Raw genomic sequence first — 12,243 nt, forward strand, 5'->3', positions numbered from 1 at the left:
ACAGCAGACCGCGTACTGAAATAAACACGGGAGCGGGATTCACTCTGCGAGTCTGCCTTCTCTGTGAGTCATGGGCTACTGTTATGTAAGACCAGCCGGTCTTGCTCTGCTTTCGTCGGCAGGGCAGTGAGTGACACCAAATATTTGCTGTCAGATTTTCTCTGGAGGATGTTGTGGATCAATCGGTCCGTGCCGAACGACAAATGCCCAGCATTTCTCTCCGTAAACCCTTGTCAGCCTGCCCGCGTCACCAAACTGCCAAACGTGGGAAGCTTGCAAGTTGGGTAGGAAGTAGATGGAAAGTCTGCCGGCCACCGTAGGTGTATGTACGGCAGAGTTCTACTCATCCGCGTCTTCGTCCTTCGTGGTTCTATCCCCAGCACATTGAGGGCTAGTGGTAGAGAGCCACCGTGTTGGCTCCGCTGTGATTCCGCTTGGATGCAGGATGCAGGAAAGGAAGCGGGAGCTGCAGTAGATGACGATAATATTGTCGAATAAAATTGTGAGGTGTCGTCTGGAGCATCTAGTTGGCTCAAAGCAGACATTCTCGACTCCAGGAATGCCTGTCTCGGATGCATGCCTAATACCTCCGTTGAGGCCTTATCCACCTCGTAACCTGTTGTCACCCTGGCCTCCAGCCCCTTCATGGTGGATCCGAACCATACAATTGGGTATCCGCAGTCAGGGTTAGGCGCCCTGTTGTTGCCCGAACAGTCGACACCATCCCGGCAGTGAGCCTCACATAGATCTCACGGCTCCGAAACAGGTTTCCCTGGGCCTGTCGGGTGGTCTCTTTTAAGCCCTCATACGCCCTCTTGCTGTCTGATCACTCCAGTCAGTCTTCTCATCTCGAATCATTCAAATACTCCAGCACCCAGGAACTCACACACCTCGAACCCTTTCACGACTTATAACGATATCATGAGTGACTCTACACGACGGCCTTACACCGCAAGCAACCCAACGCCACACGCACAACATCCACATCGCTGAATGAAGCACACGAAAACGAACGGCATTAAAAGACACCAAAACCCAACGACGACAGATATCAATACTATAAGGATGGACTCCATCCACGGCACCAGCCAAATCACTGGAACAATGTCCAGGCAGAGCACAGGCCCTTCACGGGCCCCGAGCCTGAGGAGCAGATTCTCCCGTCCCTCCACTCGACGGAACAGCTTGTCAGACATCTCGGAGGTCTCGACCTCATCGATGGAGCCGAACGTCGGTGGAAATGCGCGGCCGACCTTTTCTCCACCTTCCCACTCGCCGCCAGCACCTCCTCATCGCCAGCAGTACCAAGAGCAGGAGCAGCGTCCGCGGCAACAACAATACCAAGAGCCGCCGCTACGGCAGCCGCAGTATCAAGAGCCACCACCGCGGCAACAGTATCAGGAGCCGCCGCCGCGGCAGCAGCAGTATCAGGAGCCTCCTCGGCAGCAGCAGTACCCGCCAGTGCCGCAGTACCAAGCTCCTCCTCCTCCGCCACCGCCTCAGCAACTACCACCGCCGCCACCCAGGACGGTCCTCAAGCCCAGTCGGCCAGTAGAGCCGGCGCCCGTCTACCAGGCCCAGCCGCGGTACTACGACGTCCCGGCCCCGCCGCCCAGAGCCTTCCCGGAGCCTAGGGAGCCAGACTTCTTCAGAGACCACGAGTACCAATCCGACACCAGCTCGCTGAACCTCTCGGACAACACAGACGCTACGAGCGTCGTCTCCGACGCCACCTACAAGGCCGGCACCAAGCCCTCGTCAGGACCTCAGGCGGGCGAGTCCAGCAGGACCACGACCGGTAAGCACGTCGCCCTCTCCGGCCGGCGCGTCGGGCTCCGCTCGCGGCCCAAGACGCGCTCCCTCGTCGGCGTCGCCACCGGCTCCACCATCTCGGCGGCTCCGTCCCTGCACAAGTCGTCGTCCAACGGCGGCAAGAGCAGGGGCGGCGGCCGCACGCTGCAGATCGAGGTCCTCGCTAACCAGGCCACGCTCGAAGACATCCGGCAGCGGCAAAAGATTGAAAAGGTGCTCGTCGACCGCATCCAGGAGCTCGAGAAGGAGACGCAGAGCCTGCACGAGGAGCAGACGACGTCCACCAAGGCCATGGACGAGGCGCTCGAGAAGATGTCGGTGCTGTCCATGGGCCGCGAGGACGTCGAGCGCGAGCGCAACCAGGAGCGGGAGCTGCGCGAGGCGCTCACCAAGGAGGTCTCCGACCACGTGCGCATGCTCGGCGAGCAGCGCGAGATCATCGACGAGCTGCGCAAGACGATCGAGGACCAGGGCAAGAAGCTAGAGCTCGCGGAGAAGGAGCGCGATATCCTTACCGACAACAAGACCGAGCTCGAGATCAAGGTCGCAGCTCTGGAGAAGACCATCGACCAGTTGAAAGACGACAGGGGCGATAGCGAAAAGCTCATGATTGCTCAAATCGCTGCCCTCGAGCTGGCCAAGGAGGCCCTCACCATTCGTGTTGACGGCCTCGACACGGAGCGATCCACCTTGCAGATGAAGCTTGATGACATGAAGTCCAAGTACGACGCTCTTCAGGCTGACTCCGAGAAGGCACAGACCGACATGAAGACCCTAACCGACGAAAAGACTGCCCTCGAGGAAGAGAAAAACAGCGCACAGAAGCGCGTCGAGGAGGTTGAGGCCGAAAAGACCGAATTAACCACTAAGGTGGAAGGTCTTACAACTGAAAAGGCCGAAGTCCAAACCAAGCTCGATGCGGCCGAGGGTGACAAAGAAGGCCTGAAGAAGCAGATCGAGGAGCTTGAGGCTGCCAAGACAGAGCAGGAGACTCAGATCACCGATCTGACCGCTGCACGAGACGGCCTCCAGGAAGAGACCGCGACGCTCAAGACGCAGATCGCCGATAAAGAGGCCGAGATCAAAAAGATTGAGGAGGAATCCGATGCCGAAGCCAACGGCCTCGAGGAGAAGATCAAGAAGCTCGAGGCCGACAACGAGTCCCTCAAAGCGGGAATAGACCCGGCCGCTGCCGAGGCCGCCGCACTGGAGGAGCTTCGAAAGAAGCACGCCGAGGAGCTCGAGGCCAAGCAGAATGAGCTTCAAGAGCAAGTCGACAAGGCTGCCGCACTCGAGGGCGAGAAGGGAGAGCTAGAAGCGGCCAAGACAGCCCTTGAAGGTGAAAAGGCGACCCTCGAAACAGACAAGTCGGCGCTCGAGGAGGGCAAGTCGGCCCTGGAAGCCAAAGTCGCTGAGCTGGAGAAGGAGACGAGTGAGGTTGGTGTGCTGCGCGACCAGAACGGCAGCCTCGGCGAGCAGCTCAAGGCCGTCAACGCGCAACTTGCCGACGCCAACGCCGGATTCCAGGCCTCTTCCAACGAGTTGCAAGCACTGCAGATGCGCGTAGCGCAGCTTAAGGCGCGCCTGCAGGCGAACGACTCCAAGAAGCATGATGGCGGTATCCGGAAGAAAGCCGGGTCCAAGGGCCGAGGGGAGGAATTTGTCTTTGTGCGCAGCAGCAAGGACCGTGGCTCTATGTCAGTACCCATTCCTATTTTCCCCTGGGTCGACTGGGATGAGGATAGCGACGATGATGACAAGGGGCTAACCGTTCGCAGGCAAGTCATGCCCAAGGCTGAATACCGCGCCTCCCGCAGCCCGTCCCGGGTCCGGCCGCCGACCGAGGCTGGAAGCGAGTAGAGATCCCGACCTGACCGGCAACGGCGAACGAATACCGTGAGTTTAATGAGTTGGTTAACGTAACGAGATATGGGTGGCACGATATGTTATGATGGAGTTGGTTTTTGTTTTTCTTTTCCCTTCAGACTTTCCATCCTTTACACATTCCTACCTTACTCGCATCAGACGCATGTCGGACTCGGATTAGACTGTTGTTGTACTCTAGCACTAGAAGGGCAGCATACGCATGCGGGTTCATTTTCTATATTCTTCATGGTTGGGGGTAAAATTCGGATGGCACATATGGAACAGGACTATGGCTAGGAAACTTGGGCCTGTAAACAACGATGTTGTAACCTGTAGGACAATCATCAAAAGCGTTGCATTTTATACATATTTCCCCTGTGAAAACACTTGTAGAAGAAACTCTTTTGCTAGAGTATTGACCGACTGCTTCCCATCGGATTTAGGTCGTTGACCAACCCATCTATGTGTTAAGGTCCTGAGAAGGCGGGCTCACTCACACCCTTTCCGGCTGAGTGTCAGCCTCGGCCTGCTCCGAGTGATGGGCCGTCGCCACCTTTAACTCTGGCACGATATGTCCCGTACCAGCTTCCGCAGCGACTTTCCCAAACTGTCTCGGGGGGACCTTCAGCGCATACAGTTCGTCCATCTTCTCGAACGACAAGCCCTTCGTCTCGGGAAAGAGGTACCAGCCGCCAACACTAGCAATCAAGCCAGTACCCAGGAAGATGAATCCGACTTTGCCGCCCAAGTCGCCGGCATCGGGATTGATCATGTACGGGACCGTGAACTGCATGATCAGTCCCCAGGCGGAATTCGTTATCGTGATTAGGCCCTGGGTCGCGGCGCGCAGGCGCATCGTGGCGATCTCCGAGGCTAGCACGAAGCCTGTCGCGCCGATGGAGAGCTGGTAAATTACCGCCCAAACGTACAAGATGGCCACAATGCCCCAGCTTGCGCGGGCTTTGTCGGGCACGCAGCCGAGGATGCCGATGATGAGAAGCATCAGACACAGCATGAACTGCGGGCCGACAATCAGGAACCGCCGGCCGAACATCTCGGTCAGGGGGAAGGCGGCGGTGCTGGCGCAGAGCATGACGACGTAGAGCGCTACGGAGGCGGCAAAGTAGTTTTGGATGCCGATGAGCTCGAAAAAGTAGGTAGCGTAGCCGATGACAAACGTCGCGCCAATCATCTGCTGCGCCGAAGCGGCAAAAATGGCTGTAAATGTGCGCTTGCGATTGGTCGCTCCGAAGCACTCGAGCTCCAGCTCGACATCCATGCCGAGGAACCGCCTCGGCGGTCTCTGCTCGATGTGTCCGTGCAAGTCACTGGTAATGCGGATCTCTTCTTCCATGCGTGTCACCTCAATGTCGTAGAACTCGGTCTCTTTGAACCCGTAGATTCTGCGTAGTGCCTTCTTTGCATCTGTAGGACGGTTGTGGCGGACGAGCCAATATGGCGACTCTGGGAAGATGGGCCAGATCAACGTCAAGAGCACTGCCACCAGCAATTTGATCAGCTTTGTAATTATTGGTGTCATAACAGAAATGTAATGAACATACGGGGAAAGAAGTACATGGCTACAACGGGCAACCACCATTGCCACACTCCGGTTATGTGACTGCTGCCCTGAGACACCACAACTATGGCGAACTGACCAAAGACGATACTTGTGTTGAAGAAGCAGAGGAAGAACCCGCGCAGTTCTGGTCGACAGGTTTCGCCGATCCATAATGGAGAGATTGTAAACATCATCCCAATCGCAAAGCCGTTGACTCCGCGGCCAGCCAGGTGCATACGCCAGTCAGGCGCCAGCTGCTGCAGTAGAACTCCAGCAACGGAGATGAGCGAGGCTGCGAGGATGCCCCATTTGCGGCCGAATCTTTCGAGGAGCGGGACAAAGATGAATGTGGCGACGATCTCGGTGGCTGGGGCGATAGAGTTCCACGCAGATAGGTATCGGGCAGGAATTAGGTAGGTGCCGTCGGGCTGCAGCACGCCGAACTTCTCTCTAAAAGCAGGGAGAGCGGCGAGTTGGCCGCCAGCGACGATGTCAAAGCCTTGCATCACCACGCCCGAAGATATCAACAGAGCTGAACTCCCAAACAACCATTAGTATTTCAACCGCAGAGATTACCGGAGATCTTGTTTTTGCTCACCCCAAAACGCAAACCGGGCTTGAGACTTGAGAATCTTCCATTTGTTTGCCGGATCGACGACACTATAATCCACGCTGAATGCAACCTGTGAGTCAACAGTGTGACGAGGAAAATGCTCTTGGAGATAGCCCTACCCGTGTATCAAAGTCATGTTGAAGGCTAGCAATAAGTCCGAGACGGCTACTGATGAGTTGCTTTGAAGTCAAAGAAATGGCTGGGATATGATCCCAAGTTGCAGGTCTGTTTCTCCGAAGACGAGAGAGATATTTATACGCCAATTTCAGTCAGTCATCCCCGGCGGATTGCTGATTGGCGCTAATCAAGGCGGAGGAATCATGGGGTGATGCATGGGGTGCGTGGCCTGGGGTCTGGAGCACATGAGAGCCCACGAGAAGCCTCAGAATGAGAGTTCAACTTCTGGACGCATGGACGAAACCCCCAGAATGTGAAGATAGTAAATGTTCCAAAGTGGGCGTGATGGGGCAAGAATTTTAGCCTCGCGCCACGTACGTTTCCAAGTGCATCGACTCTCTAACTAAGCCCATATCCACACGTCGCGGAGTTCGTCTTAGCTCCGCACGCTCGCGGCCTCGGTATTTTCGCCGAGTCCGTAAAGTCACTCATTCCTGCAGCCATGCTGTTAGTTGAGAATATGTCACAAAAAAGGCGGTGATTAATATATGTTGATCTAAATGCTCTATCCTGGTGCTCTGTTTATAGGATGTGCGTTTACGCGGACACGAAGATTGTTGAGTCAGACAGGAACGAAGGAAGAAGATGGTCAGAAAGCCTAGATTTCATTTCACTGCTGATTGCTGGATCAATGACCCTTGTGCACCTTTCTACAACCACTCGACGAGGAAGTACCATCTCTTTTACCAATGTATAGCCCAAACTCGAAGCTCTTATCAAACTCTCGATCCGCGACGCTGATATTGAACAGGCAACCCCTCAAGCTGCGAGTGGGGGAACATGTCTTGGGGACACATTGAATCTGATGATTTGGTAGTGTGGAAGCCAGCAGAGATTTCGCCAGCACTCCTCCCAGACGAGCCTTATGACCAGGAGGGTGTCTTCACAGGCTGCTGGATTCCGAATGTCAACGAGAGCGACGAGACCATACGAATTGCTTACTCTTCGGTAAAGCAGCTGCCTTTCCATTGGAGTACGCCCCCTTACCCACGCAATGCGGCCGGTATCTCGGTTGCGTCGTCCAGCGACGGTGGTGTGACTTGGAAGAAGTCGCCTCGGAACCCGATCTTGCTTGGCGAGCCAGCTGGCGTACAAGTGACCGGCTTCCGCGACCCGTACGTGATGCAGTCCTCAGAGCTCGACAGAATTCTTGGCGCAGATACGAAAGGATTGTATGGACTCGTTTCCGGAGGCGTCGAAGGCTCTGGTCCAACCACATGGTTATACACTATATCACCCGACGACCTTGAGAGCTGGGCCTATGTCTGCCCTCTGGTTGATATTCTAGCGAGACATCAGCCATTCGAGCCGTGGGGTGGTAATTACGGCGTGAATTGGGAGTGTACGAATCTGCTTTCTCTATCCTTCGGCAAGATCACGCGACAATTCCTCATTCTCGGCGCTGAAGGAGACGTTGAGAAGGCACATGTCAAACACTTCATCGGGAGCCCAGAATCTCCATCGCGCACTGTGAGAGCACAGTTGTGGATGTCAGGACCTTTGAGTGCAACCAAAAATGGCCCAAGGCTCCAATACAAGCATGGAGGTTATCTTGACCATGGGCCTTTCTATGCAGCAAATTCGCTGCTTGATCTCACAAATGAAAGGCATATTGTGCACGGTTGGATTCCTGAGGAAGATATAACTTTGAATCATGCGAAGAGAAAAGGATGGAACGGCTCAATGGCTCTACCCCGAGAGATCTTCCTGCTCTATATACCTATGGTTGTAGGGGCACTGCGCACTAAATTAGGAGACATTACATCCTTTGAAATCTACGAAGAGCTCGATGGTTCGTGTTCGGTACTCACACTCGGAGTCAAACCAATTGCCGAGATGGCAGAGCTTCGAGGATCATGCGGTTGGACTTGCACTCTCGGCAGCCCTCTCAATATGAATCGAAAAGACAAGAATCTTTTCGATCTACGGTCTACGTCCTGGGAGTTGGAGATGGTTGTGTCATTGCACGAAAGCTGTGAGACGTTGGGCTTCCACATTTACCTTGGCGAGAATCGGTCCTGTCGGACGACAGTCACTTTCTCCGTTGTGGAAGAGATGCTCATTGTTGACCGTCATGAATCAAATGGAGATATCACCATCAACAAATGTCCCGATGCAGGACCCTTCACGCTACTCTGGATGAAGCAGAGTGATACTCGAGATGCTTTGGTTCTGGAGGCTTTGAGACTGCGCATCTTCTCAGACGGGGATATTCTAGAGGTCTTTGCAAACGATCGCTTTGCACTTACGACAATGGTGTACGCGGAACACCAAGATTCGACAGCTGGGACGATCTGCGCATTTGCAACTGGACGGGGCGAATACGGTGCGACTTTAGAGTCGGCAAGACTCTGGGATGGCCTGGGATGGGATAAGCATGTGCAGGGTTGACACGCATTCAGTTGCTGAAGGGCAGCTCTCATAACTAGATTATTCTCACATCCTGGTTGCACTTCACCTCAATCGCAGATCTAAAACGGATGATTTGTGCTGCGATACTTAGATCAATGTATCAACATTAGTGCTGCAACTTCCTCAACCGGTTGACAAGAACTTCGTGCAGTAATAGCAGTGATGGACTAGATCGTACAATACAGTCATCAACAGCCTCTGCCGACCTGAGGCACACCCATAGGTTTGGCCAATCGATTGTGCAGCCCTCCCGTATGCAAGGAGTCTCCATTGCTAACATTACTGCCATGGATGTCATGAACACGGTGGAATACAGTGTCCATCGGTTGACGATGCAATTTCGCATGGACTGTAGCATAGTAGGCATGACTTGAATGTATGCGTGAAAGAATCTCTCACAATGTCTCAACAACTCTGGACTGGCAGCGCCGTCTTGAATGCTCTGGTAAACCGCCGGCCAATATATCGATATCTTGCAGCAGAAGTATTGTACCCGGAGAAAAGTGCTCAGCGGTTCGATACTTGTGATATCATCGTGAGATGAGATGGCACTCTCCAAGTCTTGACTCTTGAACTGAACAGAAGGCGGAAGGTATCCATACCATTCCTCGAGCTGCAATTCGAGCTCCTTTGCGATATTGGGAGCGTACACTATTTCACCGTCGATGGCTCTACGGATCGCAGTATTGCATCGGTGCAGCATCCGCCTCATGGAGATCTCTGCGAGGAAGTAGGCTTGGGTTGTATCTGCATGTCGATTCATCGCAGAGAAGTCACTCCCTGGAGTTGTGATTGTAGTTGCCGGTGACCCCGTGGCAACGTCAAACTGCCACGTACGACGACTGTCGGGCAGAGGGATGTCGTCATCATGATTCCAGATACCACTCTCGACCACATCAAACTGCACGCGGAGCTCGCTCTCCAGAAGGAGCACTGCCCAATATGCTCGCTTTATATGTTCAAAAAGCTCATTGTCTCTTTCCTTTGTGCATCGAAGAAGATTCTGCACCTTGAAAGACGCTATCATGACGTAGTCGTACGCTTGACAAGGCCTTTCGAGGGAGCAGTAGTAAACCGCTAAGAGGATAAGGGACTGAACGCTTTCGATGCCTCCATCCACAAGGACAGTGGGTAGCGACGCCATGGCTAGATCGAAATATTGCTCGCTACTCCCGTCGCTGGGAGACACGCCCAGGATAGGGTCCTGTTGCGCCAACGTACCGATGGCGGCCACGAGCAAGACCAGACATGACTCTGGACTCGGTGCCAGCACGCCTGAGATGATACCAAAGTATCGTTCCGAGAAGCCAGGGCGCAGTATGGGGTACCAACAATGCACGTAGGTGGAGAAAGATGCTAATGCCATTATGGCATGTTCCTGTTGCATTATCCGCATGCGAGGGGCATGGTTCGAGCCTGAGAGCGGAGTAGCTCGTTCAAGCTTGAGCAGGTTGTGGGCAAAGCCTGGCCCAAGCCCCAGAATATCCATGATGCAGTCGCTCCCAAGCAACTGAAAGGGGGACTTCTCTTCTCCGGTGAACATATCGCCCGCTCGTATCTGCTTGGCGAGTGGTCCCTGTTCAGGGCTTGTTGAGGGTCTGGCCTGGACAAGGTTGGTAATCTGATCAAGACGTTGGTTGATGGCAGCCAGCTCCGCTTCGACCCGCGGTGCATGACCCTGAAGGCTTTGCTCATAGTGGCAGTCTATTCCGCGAGCGCGACAGTAGCCGCAGGCGGGCTTGCGATTGTCGCATCTTGTTCGCCTGGCACGGCAGGCGTCACAGGCGGTCGTCCTTCGACTACGCGATTTCTTGCTCCGTGTGGGCTCCGGATGCGGAGACTGAGCATCGACCCCGGCAGGAGTCACATCGGAGACATAGGGCTGCATGCCGAACAGTGGATGATGGTTTTGATTTCAAACAACTTACTGGAAGGTTGGAATGAATGTAAGGAAAAAGATGCCGCGAAGATAAAGCCAGGTCCGCGACTGAGATTCATCACCTTGGGGGGCTCGCGACTGTGACGCTAATTCCGCGGCCATCACCATCAGTCTAGGGCGGAGTGGTCAAACTTCCCAAGTCTCGCGGTGCAAACTCTAACTCCGCGAGCCATTCCCCGCAATCACTTAGCATTAGTGGCTGTTAGCTCTGGGTGATGGTCAGCGTGCATGTAACTGATTTTATTGTGTTCATGGGACGGACTACTGAGTTGAGTTCCCCTCAATCTTCTTGGAGCGCAATGTTTGATGAATACTTCTCTTGCTTGGCTTTTCAACTTATAAAGCACGGCATTCTGTTCTTGCTGTCGTTCCTGAGAGCCTACAACGTAACAACCAGATCTTGACGAATCCAGCAGAGTACCCAACTCTATCGAATCATCATGACAACCTCGGTATTTGGAGGAGACCTGTTGTCGTCTGTTGCGCAACGGAAACAGGGTCGCTCTGCTCGAATTTCGAGCTTTGACCAGTCTGGCCTCAACGAGGATGCGTTTGTCGTTTTGCCAGGCGAGACTGCGACTCTGGCAGATATTGAGGGCCCAGGCAAGATCACTCACCTGTGGTTCGTTCAGACCTGCCGTCGCATCTTAGGGCCAGGTCTTATTCCATACTCCAAATCTGGCGTTGCGATGCTCGAAGTTCATAACGCACTGGGCCTAAGCTACGAGGACAGCGACCCGGACTATTATCGAAAGGTTCTGATCAAGATGTACTGGGATGACTCCGAGACACCCAACGTCATCGCGCCTATCGGGGACTTTTTCTGCTTGGGCCATTCCATGGCAGCCAACTTCCAGTCTCTGCCCTTCACCGTGTCCGTGAAGCCGTCGGAGGAGAAGAAGTACGGAGGGTCGGCAGCATTCAACTGCTACCTCACGATGCCTTTCAACAAGCGAGCTCGCATCGAGATCGAGAACCAAGGTGAAGACGCCTACTTCCAGTATTTCTACATCGACTACGAGCTCTGTCCGAGACCATTTGACCCGAAAGAGATCCTCTATTTCCACGCCCACTGGCGCCGGGAGAACCCTACCAACGGCTGGGCCCCCAACGCTATGCAGACCAACAGTCTCGAGACCCAAGTCCCTAACCTCGCAGGTGACGGTTACACCATTCTCGAGACTACCGGCGCCGGTACCTACATCGGATGCAACCATTCGGTGCTGCATCACCAGGGCACGTGGTGGGGAGAGGGCGATGATATGATCTTCATTGATGACGACACCTGGCCGCCGAGCATGCACGGCACTGGCGGCGAAGACTACTTCAGCCAGGGATGGGGCATGCAGAAGAATGCATACCCATTCTGCGGCACAATTATTCATGAGGAGGACGTGCCCGGGCATCAGGTGTCGTATCGGTGGCATCTGGCGGACCCCGTGCGCTTCGACAAGAAGATCAAGGTCAAGCTCGAGCATGGGCACGCCAATCATCTCCGCGACGACTGGTCCACCACAGCCTACTGGTACCAGACGCTGCCGGGGCCACAACTAGAGATCCAGCCCGTCGAGGAGCGGCTGCCGAATCGACCGACAATCAATGCCCTACCTGAGCCAGCCGCGGCAAGGCCCTTGACGGACTTGCAAAAGAAGAATATCTCCCAACGGGAGGAAAGGTTCAAGGTTTTTGTGAACGACCGGAACAGCTGGCTCGAGCGTCGGGCCAAAGCATCTCGAGAGAGGGCTCGCAACAATGTCGAAATTGCCAAGGATATCCGGAAGCGATATCTCGCGTCTGTTGAGTGATGGGGTTGTCGACAGTTCTAAGCTATCGTTGCAGACCTCCCAGTGGTGCTCTTATCAT

General features: G+C 54.5%; 5 protein-coding genes across 5 annotated transcripts; 3 read left to right on the forward strand and 2 right to left on the reverse strand.

The window, feature by feature from the left end:
- Positions 1-1,065: 1,065 nt before the first annotated feature.
- E0L32_006113 (uncharacterized protein) lies at positions 1,066-3,672 on the forward strand (the record flags this gene model as incomplete). The annotated part of the gene is made up of 1 exon (XM_031140710.1): positions 1,066-3,672. One exon carries the CDS (start codon positions 1,066-1,068, stop codon positions 3,670-3,672), a length of 2,607 nt encoding a protein of 868 aa, XP_030995094.1.
- Positions 3,673-4,171: 499 nt separating this feature from the next.
- E0L32_006114 (uncharacterized protein) lies at positions 4,172-5,745 on the reverse strand (the record flags this gene model as incomplete). Its single annotated transcript, XM_031140711.1, has 2 exons — positions 4,172-5,175; positions 5,241-5,745. 2 exons carry the CDS (start codon positions 5,743-5,745, stop codon positions 4,172-4,174), a joined length of 1,509 nt encoding a protein of 502 aa, XP_030995095.1.
- A 1,064-nt stretch (positions 5,746-6,809) lies between these two features.
- E0L32_006115 (uncharacterized protein) lies at positions 6,810-8,420 on the forward strand (the record flags this gene model as incomplete). The annotated part of the gene is made up of 1 exon (XM_031140712.1): positions 6,810-8,420. One exon carries the CDS (start codon positions 6,810-6,812, stop codon positions 8,418-8,420), a length of 1,611 nt encoding a protein of 536 aa, XP_030995096.1.
- Positions 8,421-8,547: 127 nt separating this feature from the next.
- E0L32_006116 (uncharacterized protein) lies at positions 8,548-10,329 on the reverse strand (the record flags this gene model as incomplete). The annotated part of the gene is made up of 1 exon (XM_031140714.1): positions 8,548-10,329. The coding sequence occupies one exon, from the start codon at positions 10,327-10,329 to the stop codon at positions 8,548-8,550; it is 1,782 nt and encodes a 593-aa protein (XP_030995097.1).
- A 491-nt stretch (positions 10,330-10,820) lies between these two features.
- E0L32_006117 (uncharacterized protein) lies at positions 10,821-12,185 on the forward strand (the record flags this gene model as incomplete). Its single annotated transcript, XM_031140715.1, has 1 exon — positions 10,821-12,185. The coding sequence occupies one exon, from the start codon at positions 10,821-10,823 to the stop codon at positions 12,183-12,185; it is 1,365 nt and encodes a 454-aa protein (XP_030995098.1).
- Positions 12,186-12,243: the final 58 nt, after the last annotated feature.

The sequence above is a fragment of the Thyridium curvatum genome (assembly GCF_004353045.1).
Source record: "Thyridium curvatum strain D216 chromosome Unknown NODE_34_length_383523_cov_77.689754, whole genome shotgun sequence".
NCBI lineage: Eukaryota > Fungi > Ascomycota > Sordariomycetes > Thyridiales > Thyridiaceae > Thyridium > Thyridium curvatum.